General features: G+C 28.6%; 1 protein-coding gene across 1 annotated transcript in view; it reads left to right on the forward strand.

Annotated features, from left to right (window-relative positions):
* LOC145265454 (uncharacterized) overlaps positions 1–5,135 on the forward strand; it is a 116,027-nt gene extending 110,892 nt beyond the window's left edge. The window contains exons 21-23 of the mRNA XM_080121313.1: positions 129–260; positions 2,018–2,192; positions 4,801–5,135. Coding sequence (XP_079977439.1) covers positions 129–260; positions 2,018–2,192; positions 4,801–5,021 — 528 coding nt within the window. The 3' untranslated portion in view covers positions 5,022–5,135. The remainder of the gene's footprint in view (positions 1–128; positions 261–2,017; positions 2,193–4,800) is intronic.
* Positions 5,136–16,362: the final 11,227 nt, after the last annotated feature.

Below are 16,362 nucleotides of genomic sequence, written 5' to 3' on the forward strand. Positions count from 1 at the left end.
CAGGCAAAGTCAAGTACTTCTGCTCATCATCTATATATATATATATATATATATATATATATATATATATATATATATATATATATATATATATATATATATATATAATGTTTTTTTTTTTTTTTTAGTACATTAAAGTTGGTGGTGATGTTGGTTGGGAAGCAAATAATACAGCCATCAAGAATTTCTCGATTGTGGCTGGAGATATCCTTTATTTCTCCTATAGTCGAGATGACAAAGTCACTTTATTACAAGATAAGGTAAGTTCACATGCACTTAATTCTTAGAGAGTACTTTTCAAAAATATTTTTAACGATGCTAATATTGTTGCAATATTTTTATACAAAAAGAGAGTATGATTAAAGAAAGTTTGAAGCTTATAGACACTGGTGATAGGAACTGACCAATCAAATGGAACCATGTTAATAAGAAATCAGAATTGCTCCATCAAAATATTGGATCTTTTAGAATTCCTGCACATTTTTTCATATCCACATGAGAAAGATCTTTGCTTTTTGTCTGCAAAATTTTAAAGTCCAAAACATACAGATCAGCTACCCACCCCAAACTCTTTTTCATCTCTAAGACTTATACAGATTATCTACCTATTGGAAACTCTTCTGAAATTAAATATGGCTTTCAATTAAAAAAATATGTTATGCATTCTTTTTAAAATCCTTTTTTCCATTCAGTATTAAAATAGATTTGTGATTATACCATAATTGGTAAGAATTAACTGAAAGCATTAGCTCTGCACAAAATGCAGGTTATCCTAAAAATGGAATTTTGAAACTGCTGACCTGCTGAACTGTGAGAATTTGAAAATGAGTTTGCATAATATCAGAAAATGTCTGACTCCTAAATAAGAGAACAAGACATGAAATATATAGAAGAAAGAAGAAGAAATGACAACATCTAAACATATTTCAACAAAACTTATCCTCCTCAATAAGATTCCCGAGTTCAACTGACAGATTCCTGAGTTCAATAAAATACACCTGAAGAAGGTAAGAAGTTCCTATTTACAATGCCTCCCCACGGAACAGAGTTAGACACCAGGGAAGAAGGTCAGAGGTTAAACGTTGTGAAAATAACATGCAAGATAAGAACAGTAGTCTGAAAAAAAATCTAAATAATGCATGAAATGAAAAATGTTGTAAAGGTTATTTGGCATTGCCTGGGTTAATTTCACCAATCTTGCTTAAACTCATTTTCATTGTACCATTTACCTTTTCAGCGATTATCTCCTTGACCTTGACTTCTGTCCCCCAGTTTCTATTTAAATTTGGCTATAATTCCCTGCTCTACACCTACATTTTCATCAGTGCTAGGCTTTCCAGCTTTCTAATCCTGTCTCACTTTAGAAACAATGTCAGCGGCTGACTTCAGCTGATCCTTAATCCCAAAGCACTTTCTAGCATGTTCGATTCAACATAAAAAAAGGAAATAATTTTTTATCATTCAAGTTACCTATCTACTAGTTTCTCAAGCTCTTGTAAATCTTAACACATATATAATGATGAGATTTATATCTAGAAAACGAAATAGATGTAACACTCCTAAAATTCATACTAGAATTGTCCACCTAGTGGATAAAATATTTGATAAAATTCAGTGTTAAAGTCATACTCTTCTCGAGGTTGAAGGTTCAATACTCAGTGTGAGCGACACTAAAAAACAACAAAATAACAGAACGTGATCATGCTACCCTCATTGATTAAATAAAGACTTCTTTGGAAATTCCGTACAGATTCCCAAGTTTGACAGAAAGATTTTTGAATTCTGACAAGAATCACCTGAAGAAAGTTGGGAGGTTATATCAACCGAAATCTTGTGAAATTGATACTTAAGATGAGAACAGTAGTTCAAAGAATCCAAATGATATGAATAATCAATCCTCATCTCAAAAATTCACAAACATAAAATGCACATATTTTTTTATCCCTTTTTTTTTTTTGTTCTTGCAATGCACATCATTTTATTATCTACAAATTTTCCTTTTCTTCCACTTGTGCAGGAACACTTCCAGTCTTGTAACTTCCAAGGAGAACAACAGATTGGTCATACATTACTCACGCACAGCCATAAGAATTCTATCCAACATACATTCAACACCCCTGGCACATTTTACATTGTCTCACAGATATCCTGCAACCACACCCCACCACTTAAATTTGTCCTTACCGTTGTTGGTAAGTAAAACTTTGATCAAAATAGACCATCTTCCTCCTTTTCCTCCTCCCATACAAGCTATCTTTTCTAAACTTATTCAGGTTGCTTAACATTTTTAAAGTATAATTTCTAATACTTTAAGTTTTTGTTTAAACGACAGTGTTAAATTCACGATAGTAATACTTCACTCAAGTTAATGTCTGTTTACCTGTTGCTAAACTAATCTTTCATATTTAAAGAATGGATGAGAGTGATTTGGGTTCATAGATGTAGAACAGTAGTAGAGTCAATTGCTAAATAAAACATGACAGAAAGTGATGAGAATAAATTTGAGAGAAATACAAATAAAGACTTGGTCAAAGATAGATTAGTTTCAAAGTTAATTTCTAAAGGACATTAATCCTGCTCCTGTTGACCATCATTCATACGTAGGTGAAAGTGTTTCTCTGTTGGATTTGAACTTAATGTACTCAGGTTGTCAGTCCTTCTCATTAACCACTTAGTTACCTTCCTGCTGTTGCTGAGAATAATAATATATATTGGTATTCTGAAATCTATTATTATAGCCTTACAACTACCCACCCAGACCCACCCCATAACTTGCTCCTTTAACTCACTTCCGAACCATCCCTCGCCTCACTAAATTAAAACCCTGGAACAGAACGCCCCATGTAATCCCTCTTGTTCAACCCTGCTTTGAGTACACCCATTTGCCCCTTCGCCTTAAATCATCACCATAATACCCCTCCCAAAATTATACACTACTTCATAGTGCTGTTGTTGTCTCGGTTGCATCTGTCAATAAAATGCCCCCCCCCCCCTAGATAATGGACATCTTACACACTGATAAAATAGAATTACCACCCATCCACACTATACCTCTACTTTAGCCCTAAAAAATATATTACATACATTTTAAGACTATGATAAAGACCCTATACACCTTTCTACATTACACTCTATATAATATGCTCCTCCTTTATTTAAAATTCGATAAAACTCCCCCCTACACCATCTATAATTTTAATTGATCTGTTTCGTTCCTAATGAATCGCACGCTAGATGCCGCATCCCCACTATGTTACCTAGCATCTTCTCTACTCTTCTGATGAGAAGCATTAGGCTTCAAAATGCCTTGACATAAAGAGTCCCTTCTATCCCTCAACTAATTGTTTGTATTCCCTTATTGAATAAATGAGCCAATCTATATCCACCAATATATAGTTCTGTGACTTCATTTCCCACTCTTATTGTTCTCCTCTATATATATATATATATATATATATATATATATATATATATATATATATATAACTGCTCAATATTTTAGAGCTTTGCAGTAATATGAAATATACACTTAGTGTGTTTCATTCTATCAAAGGAATTCGTCAGAGTAGCAGTTAGACTGGCAAGTTCTTTTAGTAGAAAGAAACAAACGTTTGTGTAGCTCACTTGCTATAAGTGTATGTATTTTGACACTATTACATATACACTCACAATTGCTTATATATTTATAGAATATTATAATTTGCTTTTAAAATGAAAATGCTATTTTTATGTGAAAAAACAATTTAACATCTATATTATTAGTAAAAAAGCCTAAAAATGCTTTATTAGTTTGTTTGTTTTTTAACACAAAAGTTGTTGTTTTAAGATTGAGGGAAATAATAACAAAATGAAATGTACTTTTTATTATATTTATAAAAAAATTATAAAATTTGAAGAAAAATCGACTTTTAGGAAAAGAAAAATTAGAAAGACAGTCATAAATGTAATCATGTTAGTAGTACCTAAACATCTGTAAAATATTTGTAAAAAAAATTTTTGTATTAACAATCTGTTCGACAGATCTTGCTGTCATTTTTAAGTGAAAGGGTCTGAATCTACATTAACGATAGCCATGTTTACACACAATCTCAATTTTCAATGTAAAATATATTCAGCTCCTTAGAAAAGAGGCATTTTGGATTTGGGTTAAAATAAAAATTGCTCCAGTTGAGGACAGTTATGCTATGATTAAGGATAGAACATGTACTACACTTTAATGTAAACGCAAGAATATTTCAAACATTCTAACAAAAATAATGTTCAATTGATGAATTAATCTATATATAAAGTTTTGGTTGTATATATGTTTACATTTTGTATATACAGAATTCACTCCTTAACTAATTGTCTAATTACTATGAATTTTAGAACACAGCTGGGTGGGTAATGTGGGCTATATTTAATTTAATTTTATGAAAAGGAGGAATAGATGGCATGAAAATTCAATATTTCCAATTTTTGTGAAATTTTGACAGTAGGTATTATACATCAATTTTAAGTATTTTAAAGTGTTTTTTAAGATGCAAGCTCCCATGTTAAAATTTAAATAATTCAGATTTGTATTAAATTTTATACATCATTTGAAATTTTAGACATTTATGGTTTAGTCACATTATCTGATAAATTTAATCTTTTTGATCGGACATAAAAGTGGTGCAAAATTGTTTTGTGAATTCTAGCCATCCTGGGATGAGTATTTTTCTAATGATTCATAATAAATTTGTCCAAAACTCAGCATAATTCTCATCATCTGCCAAACTTTCTGCAACTTCTAACAACTCTTTGTCTTTCTCTTTGCAGAGGATGCTCCTGCTAACAAGAAATTTGCAAAATCCCAATGTGAAGATTCTGCTTACCTGTTGTGGCGCCAAGCCGAACTAGATAAATACAAAGGAATTGACGGTGTTGGTGCCTCACTTGGTGGCGTTGTTGTTGGTCTGCTCATTTTATCTGTCATTTTATTATGGGATTGTCATATCAATTCCGAGTCTTTGGGAAGCAATGGTTTTGAGAGGTTCTGACTCGCAGACCCCGTCACTATCTGTAACTATACGCTGATGCATTTAACGGGTTACCATCTAGATGCAGTTGACCTCATCCAGAATAGCCACGATGTCGGGTAGTGAAAAATAAAACAAGGAATTTCAAATTGTTGTGATAGAATGAATTATCACTTTTGCATTTTTAAATGCTTTTTAAATGGCTAAAACAAAATGACTTTGGTGTACACTTGTGGATCAAATATATTTGAGGCACCCTCAGAATGGACCAAAAGAACACATTCTGCGGTAACACTACTACTATTTTTTTTACTTTTAGTTTAATTATGAACAAAACTACAAAATTTAAATAAACAAATGAAGTTTTATTGACAAAAATTTGGCTAATAGTCTAATATATATATATAATTCCAGGTAGAAAGATATCCAAAAAGTAAGAATAATTGAATTTCAACAAGGGTCATTGATAGTGCTCAATCAAAGAAAGCAAATTTTTCTTGCCTGATGAAATCAAAACGGCCTGCACATCATAGCAAGATATGACTGTATTTACATAAAGAATAATATATATATATATATATATATATATATATATATATATATATATAATCTTTTGAAGATACCACATTAATAAGGATAGACACATAAGTAGCTACTCACAACCTTGCTATGAAGCCCAAGTCGTACAAATTATAATTTGATGAACGCTTATGCAACATTGTGATTAATAAAAAAAATCTTTAATGAGTAAATACTTGTATGTCTATCCTTCTAATGTTATCTTGAAAGAAAATATTTATAGCTTTAGTATTTCACTATTGAGCTATCTAAATAAGAACTTTGTTATTTATATTTAATCACTGCTCAAGTAGTTAAATTACATATAAACATATAAGCTATATATATATATATATATATATATATATATATATATATATATATATATATATATATATATATTTAAAGTGATGGTTGTGTAGTTCCAACGAGAGAAAAAATAAAAATATTTTAAAATAAAAATATGATGAAAACCTTTAAAAAAAAACCCACAATTGTTGATGGCTACACTCTTTTAAATATATATATATATATATATTAAATAAAAGTTACGAGTTTGTATTACTATACACATAGATTCGAAAAAGTTGTCAAAAAACAAATATATAACAAATAAATATTATCAAAGGCAAAATAAGGTACTTTTCTACTTGACTGGATAATTTTTAGTGTTTTTATTTAATGTAACATTTATTCAGCTCGAAAAACATACAGTGTTTACTGATGTATTGGAAAATTAAAAATGGCACCAGACTCTCTGTTGAACACTGTAAGTTTCGGAAAATGAATTAAAAAATAAAAAACTATACAAAATACTGTTAAAAACCCACCGAATATATGTCAGCCTATGTCATGGGTTACCATGACATAGGCTGACATATATTCGGTGGGTTTTATATATTGAGCGAGTTTCTAACAGTATTTTGTATAGTTTTTTTATTTTTAACTTATTTTCCGAAACTTACCGTGTTCAACAGAGAGTCTGGTGCCATTTTTAATTTTCCAATACATCAGTAAACACTGTATGTTTTTTGAACCGATTAAACATTTTACATTTATTAAAAACACTAAAAAATTATCCAGTTAGGTAGAGAATTATTTTATCTTGCCTTTGATAACATTTATTTGTTATATATTTGTTTTTTGACAACTTTTTCGAATCTATGTGTATAGTGATATAAACTCAAAGTTACATATAACTTTATTATATCATCAGATCAATAAGGAAAGAATAAGAGAGAGAAATATATATATATATATATGTAAATATGTATGAATAAAAAATCAACAAAAAATATATAAATTTCTGTATTTATTTCCTGAGTGTTGACGTGTAGGAATACAAAAAGTCTTTTGAAAAAAAACAAGAATGTTTCTTTCAAAAGCACATAGTTTTTGACCAATCCTTTGGTCTCCCTCAGTGTGAATGAATGTAGGGCGGGCAGGGTTTGCAGCAGGAGGGCACAGGTATAGCCAATAAGTTTAAGATCTATTTGAATATGACCCTCCCAATATTTTGGACTTGGAATGGTCAGCAACTTATGTGGCCTCTATTCAAAACCAAGTCTTTCATAAAACTTTGAATTGGACACCCACTCATCCCATGAACACCCTTGCATATGTGAACATACAATATATATATATATATATATATATATATATATATATATATATATATATATATATATATATATATATATAGCTGTATTTACAAATATTTTTTATTCAAGCAAAATGTGTAAGCAAAAAAAAACATTTGTATTATTCAAACTACTGTTGTCATCTTAAATATTTCAGCCAATGTAACTTCTGACTTTATTCAGTTGTATCTGATCAAATTCAGAACTATTTCTGTTGAATTGGGAATTTGTATGGAATTTCTGATGGAATCTTTCATTTGATCCACTAAATTCTATCAAGATTTCTGTGTTCAACAGAAATATTCCTGAGTTCGACACATCACACCTGAACAAGTTTAGAGGCTACATCGGCCAAAATGTGAGAATATTATAAAAAAAAAATTAACTGAAAAGATATTTTGCAGAAATTGTGACACAAATTGGAAAAACTATTTTAAATATTAAATTTTTTCATTATAAAAATCTTTAATTTATCACAACTAATAAAACCATGATTCAACCATAAAAAAATTTGTATAAAAAAAATTGTTCACATCTTTGAAAACATTTCACAAGTTTAATTTGAAAATTTAGAAAACCGAATAATGATATATAATTTTTTTATTAAATAATTAAAATATTTTTTTTCTTTTTTCTGAGATTTTTGTTGTTAAAACAACTTATTCATAGAAAAAGATATAAAAAGATATAGTGTTTTTTTTTTCTTTATTTTGTTGATGGTATTAAAAAGTTTGTGTTAAGACAAAATGTTATTGCTCATTCTGGGGTGCCTTAAATCTATTTGATCCTGTTATGTTTATATATAGGTCAGATTTGAAGAGAGCTTTATTAAGCTGATATCAAGTCACCATTTAAAGACTGCAAACACTTTTTAGATCCTCTTGATTTTGAAATATAATTGTGTTATGCAATTCACATTTCTTAAGATATTTTGCATTTTTTTCTCAAATAGTGATTTTATTTTTGACAGTGAATATTTTGACAGTTATATCATCAGAAAATACAAGTTTAGTTAAAAAAATATTGTAATATTAACAGATTTACCTGAGTTTCAAATATCTTGAACATGAAAAACTTTGGAAATATATGAATCTGTTCATTTCACCATTTTATTTTTTAAATAATTATAAAACCTGTTATTATAAAAATAGTAAAAAAAAAATATATTTTAATCATTTAAGGTCAGGCTAAAACATGAACCTGCTGATTTGTTGATTCTAAATATGCAATTGGTTTTGCTTGGAGATCGACCATTTATATTGATTGATTTTTGTTTTTAATCTTTTCAAATATGTTCCTTTATTTCAATCTCATTATTATAAGAAAATTCCAAAATGCATTTTTTTTTTTTGACAATCTTTGTTCAAATATGACAATTGGCAGATTATTGTGTTTTGAGATTTTCGCCCAAATTTTGTCTAGAAAAACTCATTAATTTTATTGATATTTATTAATATTATATTTTTACCTTAGCATCAAAAGTTATTCATTATTGATAGGTTTTGGGAAGCTGTAACAAAACAAAAGTATAAACACTGTGTGAATTGGAAGAATTAGAAAGCAGTAAATAGACATGAAAACAATAAATAATAATTTTATTTTTATTTTGTATTTACGTCATTTTTGTCAACATTTTACTCATAGTTTGAGGATTTAACATCCTTTTCCAAAAATTTCTATTTCAAAGCATCTTTTGCCTGGAAGTATGTTGAAATGAAGATAGTGCAGTAATGAAGAGAAAATAGGAAAACTAATATATACAAATATTTAATATTTACAAAAACAAAATGAAATAAATATTTGAACTCATATAATTTTACTTCCGGCTTCATCTGCAGAACTATATTCTTTGCTACGCTGACCATTACGTGACAGCCATGCTATTCTAAAATTGAAATACTTGATGAAGGAGATTATATTATTGAAATATCAGCAAAACTTTGATTTAATTTTTTTACAGCCTCATTTTTTCTCATGAGTTGTTTCAGTTCAGCCAGTGCTTATACTTAGACTTGCTATAGTTGCCAAAATGTTATCTATACAATGTGCACAATGCTTCAAGCAAACTACAACACTCTCTTAATCATCATTATTAAACTTATTATCATAACTAGCAGGACCAACACTACACTGCCGGCTAAATTTCATTACTCTTGAATATATTAGCACAAGGTGCTCTTGCTCCCTCTTAGACTGTGATACTTCACAGTATTTTAGAAATTGTTTTCTTTTTATTTCTATCCTAATTTTAATGTTTTGAAATTCCTGGGTTTTTTTTTTCCTCAACGGATTAATAGCTAGTCATTTACAACAGTGCATCTCGGAAAGCGGATTTACAAATCAGTTCTGCAAACTTGTTTGATTTTAATAACCAGTATTGGCTCTATACTACATAATCATGCTGGTTCTTATTAAATCACTGAAGTTAAGTGATGTTGAGTCTGGTCAGTATTAAATGGGTAACTATTTAGCAATACAAGGCACTCTATATGGGAGGGTGGCAACATTTCCTCGCAAAAAAAAAATGGCAAAAACTAACATCATTAAACTCACCTGTGCAAAATACACATGAAACTGGGGACCAGAGGAAGTCTGTACAACTCCCTGTTAAACTAAATATTATTCACCAATGAAAACAATCTTTAATGTAATAATATGTTGTCTTTATTTCATTATCTCATATATTATAAATGTATGTTATATAGTAAACATTGGAATTTATTTTTGACACTATACCAGATCTATATTTTTATTAACATTTGTGTTTGTATAGGTAATGCCATTAAATAAACGGTTAATTTATTCTGCAGGTTTAAATAAAGAATAGCACAATAAATAAATAAAGAATAGCACAAAGTAAAAAATGAGACTCGTTCATGATTTATTAACAAGCTGCATAGAAAGAAAGATGAATTCATACAAATAACCGTAGCCTCTACTGTGATAAATGTGCATATTTTTACTTGCAATGTAACCATAATCTCCACAAACTTGTCTGCTGCAGAGAGATCATAGTTATATTAGTAGTAAAAACGTAAACAATGATTCATTAGAGAGTGTGGAGAATAAGGTATTTGTACAGATTTAGTTTAGCAAATGGTTTGTTGCTCAAACTATCAAGACATCCACATCAGGTGCTTCATTTAATATGAGTTTGAATTTTGTACAAGTCTCATTTTCCAATTTGTGGCTTTCATTTTTATTTCCAGCCCTCTGGACTCAACTGTTTACCTATGCAAAAACGAGTGCCAACACAAAATCAGTATGATACATAGATGTATAAATATATATTATATATATAGCTGTATAGACATATATAATATATATACAGATTTATAGGTAAGGAAAGTAATTCAGTATATATTCGCATAAATAATACTAAAATGATACTGATTAGATTCATGATTCAAAAATAGAATAAAAATAATTTTATCAATGTGTATTTATTTAACTAAGTAATGTGGCAGTTATAATAAGTAATTTCTTTGAATAATTTATTATCCTAAAACTTTAGAATATCTATTTATGTGCATGAGTTTGTTTCCTACAAACTCGATGATGGCTGAGCCGATTTTTTTTTTAATTTCACATGCAGGTACTTGATGTGTTTGGGAGTGTTCGTATGTAGGTATTGGAATGTGTTCAATTATTGAAAGAAAGAACAGTCCAATTTTGACCACAGTTAACACTTATATATAGCCTAACATCACAAGTGCATTTGAGAAGTTTTATCACCGTAGAAGCAGAAAGGTATGGCATATAAAATCAATGGTAGGTTCTTTGATTAGACAGGGGCACGTTCAAAATGAATATTTCTGTTTAGAGCACAAATGAACCATGATACTTGAGTTTTGTATTTGAAAATTTTATTCAAGCCATTATGTAAAAATAATTTTATGAAATCAACTGTAGATTCTCTACATATAGACTACAATGTATCGTGGATTATGTCACTGTGCGGAGGCATGTGAAGCCTCCTCTCGGTACATCCTTAATTAACCAATTTTCATGAATTTGGAACACAGTTTCTAGGCATAAAGGTTCATAATGTGGGCTATACGTAATTTTAGTTTGATGCAAAGGGAGCAAAAGTTTCTTATTTTGATGAAATTTTAATACTAGGTGTTAGACATCAAAATTTTAATACTAGGTGTTAGACATCAATATTTTAATACTAGGTGTTAGACATCAATATTTTAATACTAGGTGTTAGACATCAAAATTTTAATACTAGGTGTTAGACATAAATATTTTAATACTAGGTGTTAGACATCAATATTCACAAAATTTTAGTTTTTTGGGAGTATTTTGAATGGGTTTTAGTAGTTTTAGGGTTCACAACTTTCCATTTTAAATTATCAATCAATCAGATTTTCATTAAATTTGATCATTAGATGCCAATTATGCAAGATTGTCAGAATTTTTATTTCTTCTTATGACCCTTTTAAGCTTCAACCTTCAATTTTTTAGAATCAGAATCATATAATTGATTTTGGGTAAGATTGGAAAAAGGATTCTACACATAATATTTAGTGACATTAGTGGTTGATTTTGGTAAGGGGACATAAAATTAATGCAAAACTGTTCTGTTCGGGGAATTTTACTTGTCCTGGGGCGGGTATTCTTTTCATGATAGAAACAAAAGTTTTCTATTTTTATTTTATTTAGTTGATTTGTTGGAAAACTGCCACATTTTAGACTGAACTGGTCCTGCTCATCAACTATAATAATACATTCCTTTTTCTCAAGCATGCGATCCCAAGTTGGCAAAATACTTTAATTTGATAAATTTTCCTCCATTGTTGATTTCAAATTTAGCCAAAAAACATTTGAAAGTCTTAAAATTATCAAAATTTGCAGACATTTTCAGAATTTATCTATGATTTAAAAACAATACTAATACTTCAGCTGCTGCTAGTGATGATTGCATTTGCTTGAATATATACTGAATTATCTCCCTTAGCGTTAGATGCTCAAGAAGACCTATTTATACACAGAGATATTGAAACCAACATGTTTTTATTGCATTAGATTATCAAATTATAAAATAAGTTTTTTTTGCTGTTTTTTTGTTCAAAGTTTGATTGAATATCAGACTTTATTTATTCTATGTTAAAATCTGTATTTTATTGTGCAGGAAAATCGTGGTGAGCACTGAATATTTTGAAATATACATTTCGATGCTGCTCCATCCTCTCCATATATTTTTGATTATTAACAGTATTGTATTCAGATATTCAAAACTTAAACTTAAATAATTTTATTTTTTATTTAATGTGTCAGTAAATGAGTTTTTTTGTTGTTTGTGTTTTTATTTATGTTAAAAAACTTGTTTCATTTATATTTGCTTATTTATATTATTTGTACATTTTAATTTGCATATCTCTACATGTATTTTACAACATGTCTTTGTTTTTGATCTCAATATTTATTATTAAAAAAGGGGTGGTGCAATATTTTCCTAGTTTCCAATAAATAAACAAAGCTTTTGTTTTTATATAAAAATAATTAGTATTTCTTGAGTTAAAAAAAACTCAAATCTATAAATATGATTTTAATTTTATGTTATGCAGATTTGTTATTGCATGAAAAAATATTTAACGTTTTTGTTTATGATTTTCAGTTTTTTTTACCTTATGAAATAGAAATTTTCCCCCTCACTATAGTTTTGTGGTAACGGTGTAGTGAGGCATAGCAATAAGCACCCATGGTTGTCATGTGTCCAGTGTAGGGAAACAAACCTGGAACTATTCAGATAAAAGAATAATACAATTATGCAAATTTAGATGCTGTTGAAAGTCCAAAATGTCAGAATAAACGATGAATATTTTGCTTGAGAAGAATTTTGGGTGCTTCCACATTCGTGTTTGATTTTATTGTTGATTAGAGAGGTAAAAAAGGGCTGCTGCTTAGGTGAAAAAGTGAACGTCATTGTCGTGGGAAAAAGAAAGAACATAAAATAATCCGACTCGTGTGTGTGTATTTTTTTTTTCAAGTTGAAATAATTCCTGTGAAATAAAAATTAATTGCCTAAATATATCTTTCTGTCATATAAATTATAAATAATTTTTCAGGTTTCTAAGAAAAAAACAAGACAAAAACTTCTATTTTACACAAAAACCATAAAAAAACTGTTTTCATTAAAATTTTAAATATTATTTGCTGCATCAATCTATTTAGAATCATATTTACATATTTTTTTGAAGATTTTCTATTCTTACTTCATTTTGATTAACTTATTTGATCCAAGTCTTCAAAATTCAATATGGGCACTAGCATTTGCTACCTGCTTCTCAAACTGCCTGGAAACCACACCAACTGATTTCGTAAGGAACTCGCCTTTTTTCTTTTTAACAATGAGTCATATATATATATATATATATATATATATATATATATATATATATATATATATATATATATATATAAATTACTAAACCTAATATTAAAACCATTCTTTTATGAACCTATTAGTGTCCTAATTTTTTCTTTTTCATTAAATTAAATGGTTTCCTATCATAGCTTGAAATTTTATTTTGTGTATATCTAGCGATAGAATCAAGGTGACGATATTACAGAGGGAAAAAGAATCACAACATTCTCTCCTTTTTTTTATCTAATTTTTCTTTTGGTGATTTTTGTATAAATTTCTTTTTAAATGTATATTCATTATTAACTGATATGTCACCCCCCCATCAATCAGATAAAAAGTCATAATGTACCTCCCCTTGAGAGGAGCATGGGATTCTTTATTTACATTACAAAAAGATTCTGCTGTTTATTTTGTTATATTTTTTTCCTCTCCTGCCCAACAAAAATTGTCACCATTTTTTTTTTTTACAGTTTCCCAATCATTTCTCATAAAGCCTTGTGTGAGGAGAACATCATTGTGTTATTTTAATTCAAAATCAGTTTTTATCTTATAAAGTGATGGAAATAAATGCCTGATATAATTCAATGATTTCTATTTTCAATAAACAATAAATTATTCAATAGAAAAAAAAAAAAAGGACAAACAGTAATCTGTATGTCACACAGAAATAAGAAATGGACGCAAGAAGAAACCATAAACATTGTGAGATGATACCATAACAGACAAAGCATTGCCTCTGATGAGTATTTTTTTGTACTGTTTTTCACCCCCCTAATAAGGCATATTGCCACTTGGACGTAAAAGGTTACTATTTGGAATTATGTCTAACAGGGGACTGTGGGGAGTTAAGTAACAAGATGTCTGTTTACATTACATTTAAACTTCTGCAGGTTAGTACCATGAGAGATGCAGGAAACTGGGGGGGGGGGAATTCCAAAGTCTAGCAATTTGAAGTAAGAAACTATTAGAGTAGAAGGTTTTCCGGCATCTAAGGACCTCATTAGTGAAAGGGTGAGATTTTGCTGCTGGTCAAGTCAGTCTGGAGTATGTACATTATGGGTGTACGAGTTCTGTGAGTTTATCAAATTCTTGATAATGCCTTGGAAGATGCCCTAGGACATTCAAACAGTCTTGCAAGTTCATTCCCACAAGTGGCTATCATCTATCCAATGTATGAAATGTGGAATATCATGGATTCTTGATGTTTTGACTGAAATAGAAAATGGAAAATGAAAGAGATATTTAGTGAGTTGGAATTGCTTTTTTTTTCTGGTGTCTTTGAACTGAGCTTTGGTACCGGAATTAACAATATATTGCACAATTCTTGACATCATGAAAGAGTCAGAGCAAGTGGTGTTCCATAGCAGTATTTCTCTGACTCCACCTTGATTTATAATCAGAATAATCTTTTAGAATCTCAAGTTTGTTTTCCTTTTTACGATATTTTGACACTTTTCATTCTGAAAATGCTAATGTATAAATGTCTATTGTAAACGATTTGTTACTCTTAATAAATAGGTGAATGTAATTGATTTGCTAGAGTTTGTTTTAAAATGATTCCATAGGTTTAAAAAAATGGACTAAATTAATGTTTTGTTTTCTTTAAATATATCCATCATTATTTAGCAAATTGCGATATATTATGTGTTTATTTCCAACTTACAGAAACAGTTTATTAAAATAATTACATTTAAATAAACAGGTTTTATCAAAAAGTGTTAAAAGATTAATTCATGATTCTTCTTGGATGAAACCTGGGTATAAAACTCCTGCTTACTTATTTTAAAGTAATTATTTGCTCTGCAAATTTTTATGTATTGAGCACTTTTTTATCATTTTTTTTTTTTTTAGATCTTGATTCATTTTATGTTATCAGTTGGTTGTCTAAAATTTTATTATTATAAAATATTCATGGTTTCTTAATTTTCTCATCTTTTTGTATGAAATTTTACTTATTTTTAATTTTTTGTTTATATATGTGTGGATATTTATGAAGGATGATATCAATGCAGAAAACCAAAATGGCAAATGAGAGGATGAAAAAAAACAAAAACAATCGAAGATAATATTTGAAGTATAAATCTTCACAATTATCTATTTTTCAAAAGATCTTTCACATATTATATCAGTAAATATAAAACTTGCTGTTAATCAAATCCAGCATGCTGGAATATTTTCTGATATTTCAGGATAAATATCCCCTTATCAAAAAAGAAAACAAAATTTCAGTCAGTCTAATGGAAAAACATCCAAGATGGCTGCTTTTCTGAAGATAAACAGCCATCTTGAACGTTTTCTACATTTAACACCTTAAACATTGTCTGCATAAATACCCAACACTTATACTTATCTAATACTTATCCAACAGCAATGACTTAAACAAACTACAATTTTCTTTTACTTTTCTATTTATATGGTTTATTTTTATTCAGTTTTTCTCTGTGATAAAAAATGTGTTTGGTTTTATTTTATATACTTTTTATTTCTAATAAAATTTTCTATAAAATGTGTTTTGTTTTTATATATGTTTTGTTTTTATATATATGTGTTTTGTTTTTATATATATAGATATATATTTTTTTTTTCATCACCCCTGGACACACTATATATATATATATATATATGTATATATATATATATATATATATATATATATATATATATATATATATATATATATATATATATATATATATATATATATATATATATATATATATATATACCAGTAGTATTATTTACCTAACATTAACTGTGTGGACATATATTGCTAGTCAGAAATAAAGTTATG

Source organism: Euprymna scolopes, chromosome 40 (assembly GCF_053919585.1).
Source record: "Euprymna scolopes isolate OS-2025 chromosome 40, ASM5391958v1, whole genome shotgun sequence".
Lineage (NCBI taxonomy): Eukaryota > Metazoa > Mollusca > Cephalopoda > Sepiida > Sepiolidae > Euprymna > Euprymna scolopes.